The sequence below is a fragment of the Mchenga conophoros genome, linkage group LG13, assembly GCF_057382185.1.
Source record: "Mchenga conophoros isolate Kocher_MC1m ecotype Shallow Benthic linkage group LG13, M_conophoros_male_GT1.1, whole genome shotgun sequence".
NCBI classification, from domain to species: domain Eukaryota; kingdom Metazoa; phylum Chordata; class Actinopteri; order Cichliformes; family Cichlidae; genus Mchenga; species Mchenga conophoros.
The window spans coordinates 17,173,674-17,197,718 of NC_140538.1; the positions used below are offsets into that span (position 1 = coordinate 17,173,674).

Sequence of the window (24,045 nt, forward strand, 5' to 3'; positions counted from 1 at the left end):
GTAGCTGAAGAATCACATTTTCTTTTATATAACATGGATGGCCGGGTGCATGTTCAACACTTACCCGGGGAACACCTCCACCAGGATGCACTTATGGACCGAGTTTATGGAGGCAGTGTGATGGTTTGGGCAATGTACTGCTGAAAAACTTTGGGTCCTGCCATTCATGCAGGTGTTACTTTGACACGTACCACCTACCTAAGCATTGTTGCAGACCATATACACCCTTTCATGGAAAATGCTTTATCCCTGATGGCTGTGGGCATCAACAACAAGTTTGAGGTGTTGACATGGCCTCCAAATTTCCCAGATCTCAATCTAATCAAGCATCTGTGCGATGTGCAGGACAAACGAGTCCGATCCATGGCGACGCCCCTCACAACTTACGGGACTTAAAGGATCTGTTGCAAACATGTTGGTGCTAGATACCACAGCACAACTTCAGGGGTCTAATGGAGTTCATGTTTCGAAGGGTCATGGCTGTTTTGGCAGCAAAAGGGAGATCAAGTGCATGTGTCTGATCGCTGTATATATATGTATATTATATTAATGAAACATGTTACGGTGAAGGGTTTGTTCCTATTACTTCTATATCAATCAAAGTGTGACATGTACTGGAGAGACAGATGTACTCCAGTTGACTTTGGAGTCCTGGAAAAACCATATTTTCTGTATGAATCTATCAGATACAGAAAACATGGAGGACATGACAGCAGTTTGCAGGCATGCATTTATGCACAGCTCTTAAGGTCCCACCACAGCATTTCAGGTAGGTTGAGGTCTGCACTTTGACTGGGCCACTAGAGCATCTGGATTTTTATCTTTTCAGCCAATCTCTTGATCAACCTACAGAAGACACTAAATCATACAAATGTACTGTAAAATGAATAAGAGGGACGTGTTGGATGAAATGCCTGAGCTCACACTAATGTTAAATCATGCACTCATAGTTCCCGACTCCTGACCATGCAGCTGTGGTCACATGCGGTCAGCTGAGTGAACGCATTCACACAATAATGACAACTTACAAAACTTACGGGGATTTAACACTGTGGCCTTTATAAATCATGCTGTTTTTCACACTTGATATGTGACTTTTTAGTTTATGGATTGTCTTTTTGCTTTTTTCCCCTTCTTTGCTACTCCAACTGAGCAGTCAAAATAATTTAAAATAATTAATTTTTCCACACATTTAGTCCTTTCTGGAATCACACACAGGCTCACACTCTGATGGTAGGATCAGAAGCATTCGTCCAATCATAGTTGAGGTTGTGATGAGGCTGCAGCCTATCCTAGCTTTCATAGGACAAAAGGTAGAGCACACCCTCGACAAGTTACCAGTCTGTTGTAGGGCTAACACAGAGAGGCAACCATTCACATTCACACCTGCAATTAAGTTAGGATCATCAATTAAAAGCTGGTAACTCCATACATGCTTTTGAAATGTGGGAGAAAGCTGGAGTTACACAGAGAGTTCTTGCTGTGAGTAAACGGTGCCAACCACCACATTGAAAAGACTGTCCTTATATTTAAAATTATGTTAGTTTCTCCTGTTACTTTTGAGCCTAAACAGTTAATCCAACTTAATTCTTAAACCCCTTAATTAAAGCTAAACAAGTTTGTGCTTTCATCAAATCGTAATGTTTTGATCTAAAATGCACTGTGGCATTATACAGAGACAAAACTCCCCAAATTGTGTCTTTGTCCGAGAGATTAGGGATCTAACTGTCGGTTGTGCTCTGAAGGTTCACTGTTGTGCTGAAATCACATTACACTTAATTTATTCAGGAGAAAATCACTGTCATACATCTACAAGCTAGCTAGAAAATAACGTCATGTTTTTACTTCAGGAGGCAAAGTGTACAAAAACAAGTAATGTTTCATCTTTAGGGGACAAAGTCTGAGTGACTTCATTGGAATACCAGATCAGTGAGTCATACAGCCAGTATAGGAAAATCAGATGGAGAAAAAAAAAAGAGGAGATCATAATCGGGTCCAAAATATAAATATGACTTTATTTCACAATCCCGAAAGAGATCAGCCATCCATAAAAGGAATGCGAAATTTATTCTCTTCTCAAGTCTAAACTGGATATACTTTAAGCGACGTACAGTAATTCAGTTTCAAAGTAAGCAAGATCACCCATTGTCTAAACACCGGTAACAATACAGTAAAAACAATATGGTTCACATACATATTTACACATTTTCTACTAAGAATTTTCCCCATTTTTTTTAATGCTGGTGCTCGTTGTTAGTTCTTTGTTGATTAAAGAAATGGACTAAAACCGTCCCCCACAGTAAGTCGAGAGAAACATTTAGAACTGTAATTTCATCACGTGATGTTCAAAAAATATTCTTTCTAAATTGAACTCATTTAAAAAACAGTTTTACATTCATCTTTATTTGTGTGACTTTTGATAACTGCTGCAGAGTTGGGTTTAACTGTGGAAGACATTTGAACTCTATGTGGACATCTGCCCATAGTGCGCTGTTTTATTTGTACTTGACAAATTAAGGTATGTCATGATGTTGCCAGCCGGTAACGACCAGAAGAAATGAACTGAACTGAATCAAATACAGGATCAGTGAGTGCTGAGTTTCAAAAAGCACCGTGCCATCACTGTTATACAGTACATAAGCAGGTTGCGTCAATGCATGTACCTTGACATCTTGTCCTATTAGCACCAAAAGGAAGTCAAAGTGTTTAAAAGACCCAAATGCGTCTACAGGAAATGTTATGCCATCAGTTTTAGTGTGAATATTATGTCTCCATCTCTTGAGTCATTCTTAAAATTAAGAGCTTTGCTTGTATGGGTAACAGAAAAATAACAAGGAAGAAATCCTGATTAATCAGGAGTTGACACCAACCCCCCTTTTTTTAGACCCTGTAAAAAAGCGTTCTGTAAACAAAGTTTTCGCAAAGGTCAAGCACCCGAAATCGTCTTAGGCAGCTGGCTAAGTGGGACCTGGTGTTTGAGTGGTTTCACAACAAAAGACAAGGGAAAAGAAACAGATTGATTATTCAGCAGTGGCTAATGCAGCTTTATGCTCAAACTTAAGAGTATGGACATAAAAGCCGAGCATGATCTGTTGACATATCTGACACTTTGTGGTTTCTGGAAAGAAAAAAAAAAAGGTCTTCTTAGCACCAATATCATGTACAGTAGGTGTTTTAATTCCTATAATCACTCTTGTTCCCTATAAAAAACTGAATTCCTTTTCCAGAAGCTGAACGTAAGTAAAGTGCAAATGATGATAAGCACTTTACTGATGTAGCATTTCACTATTCCTCGCTAGGTGTTTAGTTTCATTAGATATGTATGTCATCTTCAATCAAATGAGTGAAACGCAATTAAGTGCAGAAATACTGTAAAAAAAGAAAGAAAAAAGGATTAATGCTAAAAATGTCATATATTTCTCTGTCTGTACATACATATTCAGGCCTATGGACTGGGACCCTTTTCAAGTTAGGTTTTTAAAAAAAAAAAAAGTGCTTTTTAATATGCCATACATATCTGTGAATAAAAGACAAACTATCCAGATGTGGATATAACGAATAAACAAACAACAGACCGAGGAAGTACATTTCTTTCATAAGCCGCCGACAGAAGTCAGAGGCAGCAGAAAGAAATGTGTAATGCTACATGTGACAATCTGTAGTAAAAATATGCAGAATATTAGTCTTGTTTTCTACATAATGTGATGTAATGAGTTTGCTTAATAAAGATTACAGTGAGAATGGCACCAATGTAAAAAAAAAAAAAGCCAATGAGATTCATCTTCTGAAAAGAGAATTACTGGCTGAAATAAAAAGTAAATTTCTACTGTACAACATAAAATCTGAACACATAATGCAGGTCATCGTAGAAATCTTGCAGTAAACAGGCTTACACCAGAAATTAAATATAAATCGTTATGATCAGAATAAATAATCACATCTTTTTTTTCTGTTTGTTCTGTATATAAAACCAGTTTAAAAATGTATTTTAAATGCTTCAAAGCACCATCTCTTTACAATAAAAACCGACACCGAAACTCACAGTTAAAAAGCCGACAACCTTTGGTCTTCTTCATCGCTCTGAAGGAAGAGACGAAGAAGGGCAAAGTGAACAGGTATAAGAAAAGCTCGATGAAAAAAAAAAAGAATAAAAATGAGAGTAGCAGTTTAAAATTGTCTGAGGTAAGGCAGAAGCACAGGGTGTAGGAGTTTTCTGTGTGTGTGTGTGTGTGTGTGAATGTCAAGGTTTAAAACACGTTGACTAAGACCAGCGATTGTATGGACCCGTCACTTGGGTAAGAGCATACGGGGACGCGGTGATGACCCCGTCCCTTGGGAGAGTCCATGCCTTACGTGTGGGGACATTCATAATCCTCGCCTCCTCTGTCTCCTCACCCTTTTCCTCCTCTCCCTCCACCCCTCCAGCAACTTTACTAAGGCTGCCCTCCAGCCTCAATCTCTCAGCCTCCTCCTCTCTGTCCCGTTCCCGCTTGGCCATTTTGGCATCCCACATAGCCATCCCGTGGCCCGGCTCATTTAGAGACTTATGCTGGTAGAAGACTAGAGAGATGCGGGTGGGGTGGCTGCGATTTGGCTTGAGGACTGGAGTAGTGGCGTGGAGCTCCCGCCGCGCGCACTCGATTAGGATGGAGCCGTGCGACGGGGCCACGGCGAGTCCGCCTATTTCGCTGTCGAGGAAGTTGTGTTCGCTGTCTGACCACACCTCTTCCTGCTTCACTTCATCTGGTTCAAATGGTGGAGTTTGTACAGGGAAGGAGAGAGGAGACATCGGTGGGAGGCCATGACCCCTAGCCTCTGCTATGACATCTCCCACAGACCCATGGAGCCCATTGAGCCGGCTGAAGAGGCCCTCAGACGTTGGACTGGGGGAGAACGGAGAGGGAGGAGGAGCGCTCCCACTGGGAAGAGGTTTGTGCTGAGGAGAAGAGTTTACCTCTCTGGGCTCAGTTTTAAAAGCACCATCATAGTCAGCAGGTGTGTTACGTGGAGGTATACACTCTGTCGGAGCACACTGGTCACCAGATGCTGGAGAATAACCATTCACTGTATCACTCATTGTCTTGTAACTGAGAACTGAGCCATTCTGTCCAAACTGGAGGCCAGGCAGGCCATGGGTGTTGGGTGAGATGACCTCCCTCTGCGGGTTGACTCCTGGACCCACAGTGGGGTAGCTGCTGATCTGGTTATAAGTGCAGGGTTGATTCTTCTCTGGTAGGTACCTTTCCACACTAGCAGGTCTGTAAGAGCTGTTGTATCCAGCTTTTGTTTTGTTGGAAGAAAATTCATATATTTTAATGTGGTTCTATTAAAACAGCTATAAATCTTAAATGACCAGTGGCGTGAATGTACTACCTTTGTTGGGGCTTTCAACTTTCACTTTTCCAGGAGTGAGAGGAGTCACCCCGAGCTTCTTCTCCAGTCGCTCTGCTTGAGCCTTAAGGCGAGCCTCTTGTCTGATCTTACGGGCTGATTTTACCGGCTCTGCCAGCAGACGAACCTGACATGTACCAAAATTGAATTATTTAAAGCATGTTAACACTGCACACTGACCCACAACAAAACAAGATCCTTTTTGGTTCACTCACCTCTCGAGGAAACGAAGACAGAACTTGAAGAGCACCACTTTGGATCTTTGCCATCTGGCCCTCAGCGTGACCAAACTCATCTGTGTCAGAAATCTTGTAAAGTGGCAGCACGTGGAGCTGCTCATCCTCTGGCATGTTACGAACTGCACGGTTGTCTTCCTTGGTTAAAGTGCAAACCTAAAAAACACCAACCCAAAGCCAAAAAGCTAAATTTTCAGCCAAACAGGATCGGTTTAATACTTCCAAACAAAAAACTGTTGACCTTCAAATTTAGATGCACCATGTAGGAGTAAATTACATGGTATCGCATTCTTAAGCTTGCTTACCACGGTGCTGCCATTATTCATGTTGCTAGTGTCTTTGTGAGCGTGTGCACAGAAATCCACACAAGCTGTAACCCCAGAAAAAGGACGTCCCTCCTTCTTGCCCAGCCGGCATTCACCCCCCGCCGCCTCATATTCCACCTGTGAGACCCGAAAAAACAGGACACTAAGGAAAGATTTCTTAAAACTCTTAAGAGTCCGTAGAATAAACAGGTCCCAGAAGTAGCCTGGAGTGAGACTGTATGGAAATTTAAGGAAAAAGATTAACTGAAAATCACTTCCGCTGAATTAAGTCAAGCCCAGGAGAGCAAAGGATTACCAGAGACGAATGTGGTTGTTTCCCGTTTCATACCTGGTTTTGGAAAGCCTGAGGAGCCAGTTTCTTGTAGAGGGGAGCGACCTCGGTGGCAAGACTCTGAAGGTTGTTTTCTACCTTCAACTCCTGAAAATAAAAGCTAACACTGTTCAAAGGAACCTACTTCTAACTCTTATTGTAATATCCAACATGGTTCATCAGCAGGCAAACCTTCAAAAAACTACTAGCTTGACCTAAATAATAAGAGACGATTTTTCTCTCAGATTTTGCTGTAAGCTGTACTGCTCACTCATTGTTTGCTGCTGTAAATTAAAAAAGCACACTCTCTCACCTCCTCTCGGTAGTCACCTTGCAGGCGAAACTTCCGAGGAACTTTGCTGCGTGCAAATTTGCATCCATTGAAGTACATGCTCCAGGAGCAACCAAAGGAAAATGAAGCTCCGCAGGTGTCCGGATCTAAACCCTGGCACGCACATGTGCGACTGTAAAGAAACGGGAAATAACAAATGAAAAATAAAGAGGGAAAAAGAAGTGTTATGGAGAAATAAAAGAAGGGGTACTCACTCTTCGTTGAGCGCACAACGACGGCTGGTGGGGGAGCCGTACTTAAAGAGGGTCTCTGTCAGCTCCTGGTATAGGTGATCTGCCACCGGCCGAGGAATTCCCTCCCAGGCCAGGATGAGGATCACCAACACTGCCGAGTCGCAGTGGTGCCCTGGCCTGTGGCGGACCAAACACAGCAGCTTCTCCTCTTCACTGCCACGCCGGATCACCTGTCAGAGGACATTTAATTTATAAATACACAAGCGTCAGTCACATTTGAAACTTGAATTGCAACACAGACGAATACACTAAGCTCACTACATAGATCACTATAAGTGACCTGCCATACCACCAGACTAGGCAGAAAATGTTGTGAATAAATTTGCAATTTAATGCCTCTGACACGGAGATGGTTTTTGTTTGTCTGTTTGTTTGTGTTGTTAGAAGAAATTATCAAGAAGTTATGGATGGATTCATGTGAAAATTGTACCGGAGGTGGCTAACTTTTTGACTTGATCCACATTAAGGTCTGGTACTGGGTCCAGGAATACCTGGACGAACATTCTGTGTCATATCTAAACAAATACCAATAAAACTGAAACATGAAAAATTGCTGTTCAAGACAAAGAAAACACAAACTAATCCACATATCCTTCTTGATCTAAAGACTCTAAAGTTCATGCCATGGTTTATGCAGCCATAGCGGAAGTACGCTGTCTCAGACTGCTCGCTATGTTTAAACTTTAGTTACACAGTTGGCGGCAGCTAAGGTTTTGCCATGGTGGTGATAAAAGCATAAATCAGAGGCTGCCTTTCATTTCTTACACTAAATATACTGGCTCACAACAATGTTTACATTTACAGCAGACACATTCAGGACACAGACACCAGCCACATACCCATTTAGCTATTGGACACCCCTGGGAGCTCCTGCCTTCTTTCCCAGTGTAAACAACAACTTCCACCCTTATTGCATTTCCTTTGGCACCATACCTAAAACACACACACACACACACACACACACACACACACACACACACACACACACAATAAATGATGAGTCTGTGCTCTTCACAAAAGAGCATATAAAAGTCATCGGCATAATTTCTGAAAGTTAGAATAATATTTAAAAAATGTAACAGTTCATACAACTATTTTTTGTTTAAAATATACACCACTCATCACAAAATAAGACAACATCAGTTAAACTTCAGGGTCATTCTGTTCAGTTAGGAAGTATAAACCACTATGAATGCATTTAGTTTGGTGCAAATCGCACTGGTGTTGTTTGACGTTGCCGTCATCACAGCATTTGTTACGGTGTCTTCAGACTCTTTCTCTTCTGTCACATGCACTCTATGTGAAATTCATGTCCCTGCTCTCATCAGCCAAGAGAACAAGATGCCACTGACAGACCTGCCAGTTCTGGTGTTCATGGGTGAACGCCAGTTAAGCTGCACTATGCTGATCTGTGAACGTGGGTCCGGCTAAAGGACGTTGAGCCCTGACGACACCCTTGTGGAGCCTGCTTGTGACAGTTTCCTCAGAAACATGCAAATGATTAGCCCCAGGAGGTGATTTTTGTCGGACTCTGGAAGTGCTCCTCCTGGTTTTCTTGGCAGAAAGGTGCAGACAGCGATCCTGTTGTTGGGTTGATGCCCTTCTACAGCCTTGTCCAGCTGTCTCACTCTTGAGACACAGCAAACCTTCCTGTGACAGCACATTTGGATGCGGCATTCTGAAGAAACTTAGCTGCCTGCAGGTACCATTTCATGGTAGCAGCAATAACAAGGACACAAGCAAAAAGAAAAACAACAGTGTGGAGGGATAAGGAGAGGGTAACGGTAACGGTGCATCTCGAGACCTCCCGTTCATGATCATTTACACTGAAGTAGGTGAAATGGGTTCACAATGGTTCATGCTTCCTAACTGAACCAAACTGTCATCCCTAAAGTTTAACTGACTTGTTGTTAAACTGCAGAGAACAAGTACTCCCTTAATGTTTTTGGGATGCTGTATCTTCCCTCATTTCTAACAAAAATCTGGTAGGATGTAATGCGTTATTACTGCCAGAAGGTGGAGGTAATAAAACTAAAAGCTGTTTACCGACTTACAAGAAAAATAGTAAAATGCGCAACCAACTACCAAGCATTGGATTGAAAAAAGGCAAGATGTGGTTAGAGTATTTGGATGTTGGGCAATAGTATTTCTGCTCAAAAAGCCCATATCTAGCATGTATGGATGGCAATATGCTATATATTACACATGAGGAAGCTTAACCCTTCCTGAGAGCAACTGACAACACAAAAACCTCACAGCATTTCAAAATAAACCCTTTGTGTCTTTTAGTGAATGACAAAGGTTCGTATAATGTAACAGTGAGCAGTGGTATGTGTCCAAAAGAGCTAATTAGACCAGAGACTAAACTATTTCATTTTTACCAGCCAAGCTGAAAATATACGTTAAGTGTAGCTGTCAAATGGACAAGTTGTATTTAAACAAGCTGTCATCCTGCTTTACGGGCCCCTCGTCTGAGCTAGAGGGGTTTCCTGTTTCAGCATGCTGTGTGTGTGTTGAGCTATCTCAGCAGTGCTTCCTTTTAATGACATAGCATGGTTGTGATCCCGCCCCATTCCACCAAGCCTGTGGTTTACTAGTAAGCTGTGGTAGTAAACACACCCCACAGCGTGTAAACAACGCCGCTGTAGTCACTCTACCTGTTCTCCATAAGTTCCCTCACTGCAGCGACGCTGGGTCCTGCCCCAAGATGAGTATAGTAAGGGCCCTCTTCCTTTTCAATGATCTGGTCTGTGAAAGACAACAATGAATATTGGAGCAACTTCTTCAAATAGCATTCCACTGATGCGTTGCTGGCACGTTTAAAGAGAAACACAGACAACCTGTTTGATATTTTTAATAAAAACATCAGGTTAATGTTGAAATACAAACTAAATGTAGCTGGATTTCAGTTTCAGTTTAGGGTTCATCACCTTGGAGGTCTTTTGAAATGCATCATAATAAGTCAACAACCCTCCACAAAACATTCAAAATCCTGCTCCAAATATGGCAGAGAAATGCAGCCTTTTATGCTCGATTTGGCTGTTGAATTAGGACACAGTGTATGTGTGTGTGAGTGTATGTTTGAGTCAGAGTGAGAGAAAAAAGTCAGTTTGAGGTCAAACACCAGCAGTCTCACTAAAAAGAAAACTCTAAAGGGACGGCTCACCCTAAAATCAAATACACATGTTTCCCTCTGGCCTGCAGTGATACTAAGCTTTGGTGTAAGCTGCTCAGTTTAGAAGATATCACCTCTTTCATTCTGATGTCTCACTTTACTTGAATATAATTGAACTAGATGGCTCTCATCTTTTAATGCTCTGTTAGAAAGGAATTTGTCACACAACTTGTTGTCTAGTTGATTAAAAAAATGTTCTAAATTGAGTGACTCACAATAAAGACTTTACTGCTGAGTTTTAAAATGGACTTTTTTAATGCTTTGACCATAGTGTGACTGCAATCTAATTTCATTAGACGTAGAGAAGGCAGTCATTTGTATATTTTCTATCTGTTATCGCCCAATCTGGGCAAATCTCACCAGCAACAGCTACTCAGCTTTATAAACAACTCTGCAGGCCAGAGGAAAACATGTACATTAGTCTGTTTAATTTCAAAGTGGTTCAAATTTAATGTGATGGAAACACATGCACTAAAAAGTTGAAGTGAAGACAGAAGCAACTCACCCACACACTGACAGGATGGAAGATCAGCCAGTTTTTTGGAAGGTGTGTTGAGCAAGTTCTTGGTAGGGGTATCTAGAAAACTTGAGGGAGACTCCAGAAAACTGTTGATGCCGTTCTTGGATGGAGTTGAGTCCGCAGAGTGTCCCTGACTCCCATCAGTGGTTGTAGACAGGACAGTGACAGGTCCTGAACTCTCCAGCTTGTAGTAGCTTTGTTGACTTAGAGGAGGGGACTGGTGAGCCCCTGAGAAGCCATTAGCCAGACCATGATGCCCAGACGTAGGGCTGAGAAAAGCTGATTTGGCTGGGCTGGTGTTAGGATCAGCACCGTGCTGCAGCCCACCACAGGGCTGCGCTACCTGAGATAACAAATGCTTTTCGTACTCTTCTGGTCCTGCAGCGTAACCATTGCATGGATTATGTTGGTGAAGTGGACCTTTGGAAAGGGACCACGGCTGGTTTTCTTGACCAGAAATGTGGTTGAACGTTGTGAGAGTGCTATAGTTCTGAGTCTGATGCCCTAAATGAGATATATTTTGAGTGTTAATCTGATGGATAAATTGCTTCCTCTCCTCCTGTGCCTCAGCCAAGTATCTCTTCAGATCAATTTGAGCCTGAGGCAGAAATAGGTTTTTCTTGTGGTGAAGTCCTGATTTACCCTGCAAGGGATTCTTCTGGTTTCTGCTCCTGTACGGCGTCTCTCTATTTGGCGTGCGCTGATTTAATCCATCAGTTTTCTTCTTTCTGGGCTTGGAAGGCGCAGCTTTTGTTTTCTTCCTGACAGGTGTTTTCTGACTGGGGGGCTGCTGGGATTTGTAGTTGTATTTGATAGCTGAAACAGGCGCTCCTTTCAAAGGATTGTTCTCTGACTGCTGGTTGTGCTGGGACTGGATGATGAAGGCTAAATTTGCCAGCTGAGCTGCCACTTCCTCTTCATCTCTGTTTCTACTCACTTTAGCAACAACCCCACCCTCCATAGACAGACGCTCATGATCCTTACTAAACTTCACATCAGTGGGGGTTTTATAACTGAATTCAGACTTAATGACAAAAGCACCACAATCCTGTTCTGACCTCCTGGAGATTGTTTTATCACTGTGTGAACTCGCCTCCAAGAGACTCTGCAGCTTGTTTATGCTCAACCCGTTGGAGCGCTGGATGACATTCCCTTGTCTGGCCACAGGAGGTCGTATAACTGACATCTGGTGTAGTGGTGAGCTGATGACAGAGACTTTGTTGTAGCCAAAAGCTACTGCGGGTTTGGCTTCTTGCAGGACTGTATTTGTACTCGAGGCTGATGATGGCACAGCAGTAGAAATGGGATGTTCACACTTACTTTCAGTTTTAATGGACCCTGGTGTGCTTTGAGGTATAGCTGCCAGCTGAGTCAAGGCCTCAATAGCGATAGCCTGATCAACACTAAGGTTTCTCCTCTCTGCCAAAGATTGCACGCTTGGTAACAAGACACTTGGAAGAGGCTCACTTTTAATGGGTGGGGGAGTGCTTTGCAGATTAACAGGAGTGCTTTTCAGATACAAGTCCTCTTTTCTCACAAAGTGCAAATCTGGTGCCTCTGTTTTGATGGAGTGAAGTATGGAAGCACGAGAGCTGAAGAGTTTCTCCTCCAGGCCCTTCCTCTCAGTGACAGAAAGACACACAACGGCTGCCAGCGTAGCCAGTGGGTCCTCACATACCTCATCTTCATCACTCAGCTGCGTGGTGGTCTGTTCAGTGATCCACACCCATGGCTCCTCCTGTTTTATCTTCTTTAGTGGAACTGCCAAGTCATCTGGAGGAGTCATGGGTCCATTCTCAGAGTCTTTAGGAACTGCAGCTATGATATTCCTTTGAGGCTCCAATGCCATTGTAGTCCGTTTCAAAGCAGACACAGTGGTCATATTAGCACCAGGTTTAGGTTTTATCAGGTTTGCAGCAGAACCATTCTGAAAAGTCACAGAAGAGCATACTTGTTGGTGAAGTGGTGCAGTGCTGGTCAGCTCCAGCCCGGGCTCTCCTTTAATAAGTATTGGCCGTACACCTTGGTCCAAGACCTGGTCGTGGGTGAGTGAGTGGGTAATGGGGGGAGTCTGTGTATGAGGTATGTGGCCTTCCTCCCCCTCATCCTCCTCTGCTGCCATGTGGGTGTCATCCATCTGTGCTTTGCCTGTGCCATTTACCAACCCACTTTCTGGAACCACCTGAAACACGGAGAGAAACAAGAAGAGAGAGGTGACTCAAGCTCTCACAGTACACAGGGAATCAGCTTGTTCTAAACAGTCACGGCACAGCGCACAGCAGATTGCCTCTCAGCGTGGCACGAGCATCTGCTGCAGCCACTATCAAGGCTGTGGAAAATATTATGGCATTGGGAAAACAAATAATCTCCTTTTTCACAAATCTTGCCAAATCTGACCTCTAAACACAGCTAATAAAAAGTTAAACTAAGATAATTCGCAGTTGAGGCTTCGATAACGACTAAATTAATATCAGAGCTCAGGAGTGTTGAGAGCAATGGACCCATAAGTAGCTAAGAGCCAACAAGTAAACATTTGGAGTCATCCAGCTGCGCTACTTCCAGTGGGTCACTGAGGGTATGTGTGCAACATGTATGTACGTGTTGTGTTTGTCCTGGGCTTGAATGTGTGCTCCTGGGTATGCATGTGTGTGCATGCACACGTGATTATCCACACAGCTGGCCTGACATTACAGTATAGCCCCTGTGCATTGTTAAGAGGGATTAACCCACTGTGGGTCTTACACACAGTAGCTACGGCACCGCCTGACCTTCATGAACTGTGATCATACAAAGGTCAACCGTGGCGTATGGATTACCCACAAAAACATTATTAAACATGTTCTACTACAACCTGTTTAGTACACAGATAATTATTTCCACAACCTATACTATCTGGAGACGTTTTAAGGCTTTGAGTAAAGTGTGTTTGCTACTGTAGTATTCATGCTGCTTGGAAGCACTTTCTACGAGAACATGCAAAGAGTACTCTGAAATAGGGCTGCCACGATTAGTCAACTAGTCACGATTACGTCGATTATCAAAATCGTCGACGACTGATTTAATAGTCGACGCATCGTTTGAAGCTTTGTAAGATCACAAAAGATGCAGGAATAAGTAGTAGGTTTTACGAGTGTAATAACGGACTGAAACAGAAGATGGCAGCACTGCATGTACAAGGATGCCAGCTGCCGTTAAACCCCGAAGAAGAAGAAGCTGTGTCCCAGAATTCATAGTGCAGCCCAGCTCTTGTGGGCAGCTCTGTTTCCAACAATGGCGGCAGCTAGTTAGTTTTAATATTACTCTTATTATTCTTTCTGGGTCACAAAATAAACGTTTAACATATTTTCAGGCGAGAATGTAGCTGTGTAAACCTCAAATATCTGCTCAGTTTATCAAGACACCACATATTTTCAAAAGCGCTCCGACGTTTTCGCAGACGTCTGTTACCCACTAGCTCGATAGCTAGCCGGGGGCTACGCTCACTAGAGCCGTGAGAACACCGGACTCCTGGCAAATAGTTTTCAAACCCACCGCCGTCTCTCGCTACTCAGGTTAAACATATATAAGTCACTTAGATAACTTAAAAATGTTATTGTTTAGTTTTTTTTATAATTTTATTTGTTCCTGAGTAAATCAGTTTGGCTGAGATTAAAGTTATAGTTTTTACACAGCTGAATAAACGTCAAGCAGACAGCTGATTATCAGAAGTGTGAGATGCTCGAGAATATAATCCGGTGTCCTGTTATGTTTAGATAGCAAGGAGTTTATTCAACTTCACCAAAACAATCTGCAAATTTCATTGAAATTGAATAAACTATCATCTTGTCTTTATTTTTAGTTAGCACATAACTTAAACACTTAAAGCTGTAAGCTAATGATAGTTATATAAGAGCAGATGCTGCTGGTGCAATAAGCTGTAAATTTTACGTCCAATGGATGCATGATCTGATTAGTCGACTATCAAAATAATTGTTTGTGGCTGCCCTACTCTGAAAAAGTCAGTCATTTCTTTATATTTTGCTTCCACAGAGCCAGACTTTATTGTAACTTTTTAAAGGCATCTTGAGCAGTAGTACTCATGTCTTTCTGAAGGTCTTTCACAGTTTTCTTAGGACAAGGGCGTCTTTTTCATTCTTTCCTAGCCCAGTCCTTGTACCCTGATCACTTTCAGTTCATGTTTTTTGTTTAGTGAACCACTCCCCTGTGAATAATTCAAGCATAAAAAGGCACCTATCTCAAGGGACCAATCGGTGCTGTGTCTACACATACCAGACAACTTTGGAAAAAAAAAAAAAAAACCGCACACAAAAAACCCAAAGCAATTTTATTGTATTTTCAGACATTTTGTTAGTGGGGGCCTGTTGGACAAACATGTCATTTGTTCCCATTTCCTTAGTTTCCTTATATTATCTGAAAAATGGGCATATCTTGGCATGCTCAAGAGTCAGTCCAGCAGACAAGAAGTATCTTAAAGTCATATCCTTATGATAGTGGAAATAAATTTAGCAAAGATCTGACACAGGACCTGAGAGATGCATCAGCTGATCTGTTTACTGCTAATTGAGGCATCATCAGAAATAATCTAACTGGAAGCTGTCAAGAAGCCAATGTTAAGAAAGCAGACTTTACAGAAAATGCTGAGGTATGCCAAATTACACAAGAACTGGCAACTTAATGAGTAATTAATCCAAATATTTGGTTTGGTTAAAACACGGTGGAGGTAATTTCATGGCTCAAACTGATAGGATTTTGTACTGTCAGATTTGATCCAACAATCTTGAAAGCATCTGATTGGCAATGGTTTCATTTTTCCTCATGACAATGATCTCAAACACACTGTCAATGTAGTGAAAGCATACTGGGATGGAAAAAAAACATCAGTCATGGATTGGCCTCCTCCTGACCAAGACCTCAACATTATTGTAGCAGTAGGATCATCTTGGCAGACAATGGCAAAAAGACAGCCAATATCCAAAGAAGAGCTTTGAATATCCTTCAAGAAGCCTGGAGAACTATTCCTGTAGACTACTTAAAAAAGTTAGAAGAAAGCTTGAGAGTTCAGGTTGTGTTGAAGAATAAAGGTGGTCAGAGCAAGTATTGACTTTCAAGGTTATTAGAACTGTAGGAACTTTTACACAGCACTGTACAGCTGGCAACTGAAAATATGAAAGCCATCCTTAGTTTTTAACATCTTGAATAAACATATGATCCACTGAAGACAAGCTGTTCTTTGTTTTAGCTGCATATCAAATCAGAACTAAAGCCTTTAGCTGTGGAAGAAAAATGTTTCAATGTGACAAAGATATATAAAAAAAAAAATCAGTATCATGTGCCAAATCTCAGCTGACAAAAGGATGTTAAACTCACTTGAGTGTGCTGTACATACTACAGTGCAGCTGGATGTATGTTCTTTATGACTGTTTACCTGGCATAAACATCCATTACAGTAAATCACATCAACTGGTTTTAATGTGTTTTACAGCAGGTGATGTGCACTGACAGATCAAGAGTAAGCAGCAGCAGCAGTTTTTTTATTTTTATTTAACCTTTATTTAACCAGGAATGTCCCGTTGAGATCAAAGACCTCTTTTTCAAGGGAGTCCTGGCCAAGAGGCAGCACATTTCAAGACAAATACATACGAACAAACAAAGTTAAAATTACACAAAACAATTACACATTATTGAGGCAGCCTGTAGGCCTTTGAGTTTAGTTTTAAAAACATTTAAAGACAACAATTCAGTTAGTTTCCAGTCTTTCTGTAACATGTTCCATGAAAAAGGCGCAGAGTGGACAAAGGCTTTCTTACCCAGCTCTGTGCGGACAAGGGGAACAGACAACAGCAGCTGATCATTTGAGCGCAAGGAGTAAGAACCACTATTTGTCCTTGTGACCAAAGTACAAATATAAGGAGGCAGCAATCAAAGCATAGCTTTGTAAATAAAAGTGTACCAATGCCCCTGTCTTCTAATGGCCAAAGAAGGCCATTTTACTCTTAAGTACAAATCACAGTGATGGGTCAGGTATTTACAATTGGTAATAAACCTCAAGGAAGCATGATACATCGTGTCCAACATTAGAAGACATGAAGAAGAAGCGTTCATATACAGAATGTCACCATAATCTAACACAGATAAAAAGGTTGCAGTGACAAGACGTTTTTTTACTGCAAAAGAAAAGCACTGTTTATTACGGAAGAAAAAACGAAGTTTAAGTCTCAGTTTCTTTACTAGTCTCTCTATATGTGGTTTAAAGGTGAAGGAGTCATCAATCCAGACACCAAGGTATTTATATTCATGAACTATCTCTATGACATTTCCATCAAGGGTGGACACCACTGGAATAGGCTCCGGGACCTTCTTTGACTTGGAAAACAACATTAGCTTAGTCTTGTCAGCATTGAGAACTAATTTTAGCTGAATAAGTGAATGCTGGAAAGCAACAAAGGCTTTCTGTAAAGTTTCAATGGCCTGAGCAAGAGATGATCCATAACAGTAAATAACTGTGTCGTCAGCATAAAAATGCAAATTTGTGTCTGAGACATTTTGACCCAAGTCATTGATATATAAAAGGAACAGAAGGGGACCCAAAACTGAGCCCTGTGGCACCCCCTTGTGGACAGCAACAAATTTAGAACAAAGACCTTCAAGTTTAATGCACTGGGTTCTATTTTTCAGATAATTTGAGAACCACGCTAATGCATGTTCTGACAATCCAAGGCTGAGCAGTCTGTTTTTTAGGACTGCATGATCAACAGTGTCAAAAGCTTTTGAGAGGTCAATAAAGAGTGACGCACAGTACAATTTCTTATCAAGTGCCACAATAATATCATTTATCACTTTCATAGTGGCAGTGTTAGTACTGTGTTTTTTCCTGAAGCCTGACTGAAATTTGGAGACAATATCATTAGAGTACAAAAACTCTTTCAACTGGTCACAAACTAGAGATTCCAGGATTTTGGATAAAACACACAAATTTGATATTGGCCTATAATTAGTCAACACCGATGGATCACCTTTCAATAAAGGCAAAACGAAAGCTGATTTCCAAACCGCTGGAATTTCTTTGGTTTTAATTGAAAAATTAAATAGAATTGAGAGTGGTTCTGCAATAAAATCAGCTGCCAACTTCAAAAAATAAGGTTCCATCAAGTCTGGACCAGGAGGTTTTCTGTGATCCAAAGCCTTTAAAGCTTTATGCACTTCATAAACACTAAAAGGTACAAAGTTAAAACGGTCTCCAGAAAACATAGAGAGTTCTGGGCAAGTATTTGTTAAAAAAGTTTCTGCAGAAGCAAACAAGGAACCCACTGATAGAAAGTGTTCATTAAAACAATTCAAAATTTCAGTTTTATCATTAATTGAGACTGAATCTTTTACAACAGATTTAGGAAAGGTTTGAGTCATTTTATTGGTGGAAAAAGACTTGATTACTTTCCAAAATTTCTGTGGATCATTGAGGTTCTCAGTGGTGACAGACAAAAAGTATTCAGATTTGGCCTTTTTAATAAGAGAAGTACATTTATTTCTAAGCTGTTTGAAAACAGACCAATCAGTGGAAGTATCTGTTTGTCTCGCCTTGTCCCATGCTCTATTACGCTTGTGTATGCTATCTGCGAGTGTCTGCGAAAACCAAGGATTTTCTCGACCTTTAATTCTAACTTTCCGTAAGGGGGCATGTTTATTAACAATTCCCATAAAACTTTCCTTAAAATATGTCCAAGCTAGCTCTACATCTGGTAATAGTCCGATTTTTTCCCAATTAACTAATGACAAATCATGATGAAAAGCCTGTTCATTAAATTGTTTAAGATTCCTTTTGCACACTATGCGTGGCTTACATTTTGGAATTTTAGCATTTCTGCAAACAGCAACAACACAGTGATCACTTAGGTCATTACAGAAAACACCAAGTGAAGAGAATTTATGAGGTACATTTGTTAAAACCAAATCAATTAATGTAGACTTTTCAGGGCATTTAAGATTTGGCCTGGTAGGAAGATAGACTAGCTGGGTAAGATTAATTGAATCGCAGAATTCAATTAAGCAGTACATCAATATAAACCAGATCTCCTGTGAACCCACAGACCAAACAAAAAACACTTGTGTTTATCACCTACATGTGCTCTTTGTTCCCTCCGTTTCCACTGGACGTGCACCAGATTTAGATTGGCACACTATTAGTGCACTATTTTTACTGCACTTGACAAACAGAACGATGTATGGGAGAAGGGAGTTTTATAGACTGCACAGGAATACCTGTGGAAAATGAACCATAAACCTTATGTTTATTTTACAAAAAAACCTGCTCGACTAATGGAGCGGTAACACAATACTGACATTTTTTTTAACCGCTTTTCATAAAACACAACAATCCTTCAAGTCTTAAAATGTGCTCAGAATCAGCCTAAATCTGGAGCTGGTACCAGTTCACTTAAAAGATTCTCAGAAATCCCGAACAAAAAGGGAACATTGTTTTCAACCATCAAAAGCATACAGTGACACCTTACATGCAATAAAGTGGCATCTGTAAAGAAGAAGACACTGAAAAATAAGAGATTAGGCATTGTTCCAAAGCTATAGCTGGAAGAATAAAAGGCACACAGAGGTCAGAGAGAATACAGATGCTGAGCTATCTTCTGCAACAGCAGTGTGAAGACAAGAGTTTTAGGTGTGTGAAGTTCTTTCTTACAATCTTACATTTCTGATTTGCATACAAGCACACATCTTCCAACTGGGCCTTATAAATGACCTAAAGGTCTCCTGACTGCATCTTGCCTGTTTGTCCAATTATTTTTTCCATTCTCAGTACTAAAAATACACAGAACAGCTTTTGTCTTTGGCTCAGTTTCTAACTTTGCTGAAGCTGGAGTTTCTCCTTTAAGCACAGGTTAAATGTTATTTGACAGCTCAAAGAGTAAATTGCAGTGACCACGGAGCTGTTTGTGATTAACATGGGAAAGCTAAATGATCACCAGGTCTTTTCAGTGATGTGGTACTCCTGATCACTCTCTGGTTTGCTGCAGTTACTCCTCAGTCCACTGAACTCCCCATGGCTGTCAGGATTGTGTCTGACTACTAGAAACACGCCGCTGATGCAACAGATAGTTCAAGCTCAGGCTGAGGCAACACCAAAGCTGCCAATGCAAGAATATGAGATAACCGCTCTGCACTGAATGCACAAATGGGCCAATGAAAGAAAAGAGGAGTGAAGAAGATGGGGCACAGTGCAAGAATAAGCAGCATGTCACAATAAACTGCTTTCAATGACAAAGCAGTACTGGCTGCCTTCCAGCACTGCACCAGACACACACGTCGGCATGCATGTGTGTGCGCGTGTGCATCCGTTTGTGCATCCAACTGTTTATGATCCGAAGCAGACATCAAAGTGCAGCCTCTGCTTTTAATTATTTTACATTTATCCTTGTAAAAGCAAAAAGCTTAAAAGCAGGATGCGAATGCAAAGTCATGTGTTCTCATTTAGCCACTGGGTCTCTGGAGGGAGCTCGGACTGTGATGTGCTGGTGCTGCGTCTTTGTGCTTGTTGGGTATATCGCCGGGTTAGTCACTTGCAAACACACTCTTCTTCTTTTGTGTTAGACAAACCGTGACTAACTACGGAGCTTGTCAGAGCTTTCGGAATGAATAAAACATATCCAAGAGTGGCTAAGGGTGAGTTCTTAACACACAAACACCCGTTCAGAGACCTGCGACAACAGAGTGTCACTACTACATGAATCGTAGCAACCCTGTGTCTCTGTCTCTCCAAAGAGAGCAAATTGGGTCTCCAAGGAGGTTTGAAGTAGTGTGCATCTATTTGTAACGCAAGACCACAGACAAAAACACGCACACATGCACAGAAAACACATTATACATAGACATCATATGAACTGCTACAACAAAAAAGTGAATACTCCGATTTTCTTTTGCCACATTGTGGGTATGCAGAAATCATACCGTTAAGCCTGCCACCTCACAGCACCCTGACATTAACACACTGAAAAAACACATGCTTCCTTCCTGAGTCAGAGTGTAAGTAGTGGTTTATATGTGTTTCTCTGAACATGTGAGAATTTCCTTCATTCATTGAGTACTTCCTGTCTGCGCTGAGCTCAATATAATGTCGTCTACACACAAAACATACTACCTAAAGAGAAAAGCGGTGAAAAAGAGCACGAGCTTAATCAACTATAAAATTATAGAGATTAAGACGGCGTCATTAACAGCGAGACCCTTTCCTACAAACCGCACAGTAATAATACTGTTACTGTAGCCAAACAAGTAAAACCTGCCAAGTTACGACCCAAGGCTTACAAGCACTCCACTTTTCTGCTAAGCAGTCAGAAAACAGCAGGTGCAGAAATATGGCTGTTCAAAACACTGCAAGAAAGAAAAGGGGAAGCAAACGGACTCTTCATACAGCACAGTGGCTTAAATAAAGGCATGCAATAAAAGGAAAGACGAGGGCTTTCTTGTATCCATTTGCTGCTAACTTTGTTGTCCCAGCCCTTAAACCCACCTGGAAAAGACAAGACAAGTGCTCACACACAAAAGGCCAGGTCCTCAGTGAAAGGGACAATAACAAAACAGGCGTCCAAATAAAGCACTCCTGGTCAGCTAAATCCAGGGTGGCGAGGAGAGAGAGACACAACGGCGTATACCTCTAGATGAGCTCCACTGTAGCTGACCTATCTTGCAGTAAGACAAAAGAACTCAGGGTGAAGACTATGGTTGTCTTTACCTTATCTGTCCTCGGAGGAAGCCCCTCCGGTTTAGGCAGCATATCCCTAAAAGGTATTGGTGGCCATCTTGCTTTGCCTGCCTCCAGCCTGCAGAAAACATTGGCTACAGTAGCCGTACGCAGGGCAAGCTCCTGGGTGTCATGACTAGCCGCCGTAGCAAAGCACTGCTACAGCAGGCGCGCACACACTCACCGCACATACACAGACATACAGACACACACACAGATGGGATGCCTTTTGCAGACGCAGACAGAGCCTCATCAGCCAATGGCGTGAGGACCTTAGCGGCTTGTAAATTATCTTCCATGCCTAGACTCTCCTAAACAAAGGATCCCCTATGTGGGCTACTCCAGCCCTACGCACAGGGATTGGAGCAAATTGTGGAATGGATAGTGCTGGATCTGGATCAGTTGGACAGAGCTCACCAACACAGGACTACCTCAGAGTTGATTGTGCAACTACTAAAATGATTAATCCATTATTCAATTAGTCAACTTAACAACAAAATTAAGAACAACATTTGCTGCTCCTGGATTATCAAGCTTCTTATTTCTGCGTTTTCAACTGATCTTGCCAAATAACCAGATCTGAAATTAAGCTTTGGGGATTTTTAATGGTTATTCTCAGAATTTTACAGACAAAGCAGTTCATCAGCTAATCAAAAATATAATTAACAGTAAATAAAGATTACTCACAACTGTCAAACTAATCACAGGTTTAAGTTAGTTGGCACCTTTAACTTACATGGGGCTGAAATACTGCTAAAAGCAAAAATGCTTATAATGATAAGCAAAAACCACCATCACATGACAGTTACACTGGACAGCGAGTGCTTTTGTGCCCCTTGAGGTTTAAGACATGTGATTTATCATTGTAAGGAAGTTTTGCATTCTGTCATCATCAGACACAGGATGAAGCAAGACACAGTCTTTGCAAAAGTCTGGAGTGACTCCTCATTCCTTTATATTTTTGCACACAAGAAGTCAGAGTTTCTTGTAATTGTCGTCTTAAGCAATCTCAATAGATCTCCAGGACAAGTTTTTCTTTGGAAACTGACTACTTTTTCACTCATTTTCACTCCAGCCCTTGCACCTGGCCATTTTTAGAAGAATATTTTGTTTTATTTGCTTGTTTTATCATTCACCTAGCATTAAAAAAGCACCTAACTCAAGGGATGAACCAGTTTTTTGGAGTAGCAAACTATATCTTTAGGCACTTTGTTGATAGCAGCCTGGCATAAAAAGCTTCTGTTTTTCCCCCATTTCTTTAGTTGAATGATGAATGCCAAAAATAACAGTTTAATGGGCATCGTATTTTGGCTCCAGCAGGGTGATTCTCAAAGAGCTAAACTTGGCATATCTTTTTTTTTTTTTTTTTTTTTTTGGCATATCTTAGAAATGGCATATCTTAGAAATGTTTTAGGAAAGTGGACAAGTTGAAGATTTAGAAAAGTCATGTCCTAAAGAAACTGGAAAGAAGTCCAGCAAAGATCTGATGGACCTGATGCATCTGGACTTTCAGTTGATCCATCTCTTGTTTGCTGAGGCTTCATCACAAACGGCCTCAGTGGAAGGGAAACACGTAGAAAAGGCTGAGATATGCCAAATTACACAAGAACTGTGCCAGTGCCAACAGATTTTATGGAGTGATTAATTCAAATTGCAAATTTTTGGTTCAAATTGTCATCAGGAGGTCCGGAGAGAGATACAACGGTAAGCGTCTACAGCCATCTCTAAAAAAATACAGTGAGATTTTGATCCACCATGCAATACCATCTGGAAAGCATTTGATTGGCTTTATTTTTCAGCATGACAATGATCCCAAACACACTGCTACTGCAACAAAACTATACCTGGATATAAAACACCCAGTGTAGCATTATCAGTCATGGACTGGCCTCCCCAGAGCCTGGACCTCACCATTACTGAAGCACACTTTGGATGTTAGAGGCAGCTAACATCCAAAGAAGAGCTTTGAATGTCCTTCAAGAAGCCTGCAGAAATATTCCTAGTATTTAAAAAAATGTCAAGAAAGCTTTCCTGACAGAGTTAAGGCTGTGTTAAAGAATAAGGGTAGTCATATTAAATATTGACTTTCAAGTTCTAAAGAACTTGAAAGTCAATATTGCAAGATAGGTGAGCTACATACTTTACATTCTGTATTTTTCTAGATGTTTCAATAAATTGCTGCACAGATATTACATTTTCCTAGCAAAATATGAAGAAATGAGTGATGGTTCAAGACTTTTGCACAGTACTGCAAGCATAGGCGAATAATTTGCTGCACCATCTATAATTTCTAAATGACTGTCTTGTTCATCCACCCCTAAATCCTTTCCTAAACAACCCCACTCAGGAAAAGCGTGGTTAGTAACTTTGCCTCTTTTAAAGGTAACCATGTGGCCAAGAAGCTGAGTTCAACCCAGGACAAGGAAACATGAAGGTAGCCAGAGCCAGTGCCTGCTGTTAACAATCTAGCAACCATCCTCAGCCATGGGCTTGATTGTGGGAGCAGATATAGTTCAGCGCAGCCCAGTCAAAACAATAAAAACTATATCAGTGTAGCATCCAGCCTGCAGTAAACATGTTCAACCAAAAAGACAAGACAGCTGCGCAAACATAACCTGTGGCGGAAGATCCGATCATATTGATGGATTTAGCACTAAGTCGTGTCATAATTTCAAACATTACTGAGTAGGATGTTACACCAATGGTTTGTCTTTGAGCCTAAAAGACAAACCATATGGGAAATGACTTGATTATA

The 24,045-nt window shown here is 41.3% G+C and overlaps 1 protein-coding gene across 2 annotated transcripts in view; it reads right to left on the reverse strand.

Moving 5' to 3' along the window:
• Window positions 1-1,989: 1,989 nt before the first annotated feature.
• Window positions 1,990-24,045, reverse strand: part of tet1 (tet methylcytosine dioxygenase 1) — a 40,010-nt gene continuing 17,954 nt past the window's right edge. For both annotated transcript variants that reach the window (XM_085296822.1, XM_085296821.1), the window contains exons 3-12: window positions 10,529-12,725; window positions 9,506-9,596; window positions 7,688-7,781; window positions 6,810-7,018; window positions 6,577-6,727; window positions 6,282-6,371; window positions 5,933-6,070; window positions 5,607-5,783; window positions 5,374-5,518; window positions 1,990-5,280 (exon numbers count right to left, since the gene is read on the reverse strand). In XM_085296822.1, the coding sequence (XP_085152948.1) occupies window positions 4,262-5,280; window positions 5,374-5,518; window positions 5,607-5,783; window positions 5,933-6,070; window positions 6,282-6,371; window positions 6,577-6,727; window positions 6,810-7,018; window positions 7,688-7,781; window positions 9,506-9,596; window positions 10,529-12,725 (4,311 nt within the window). In that variant the 3' untranslated portion in view covers window positions 1,990-4,261. The remainder of the gene's footprint in view (window positions 5,281-5,373; window positions 5,519-5,606; window positions 5,784-5,932; window positions 6,071-6,281; window positions 6,372-6,576; window positions 6,728-6,809; window positions 7,019-7,687; window positions 7,782-9,505; window positions 9,597-10,528; window positions 12,726-24,045) is intronic.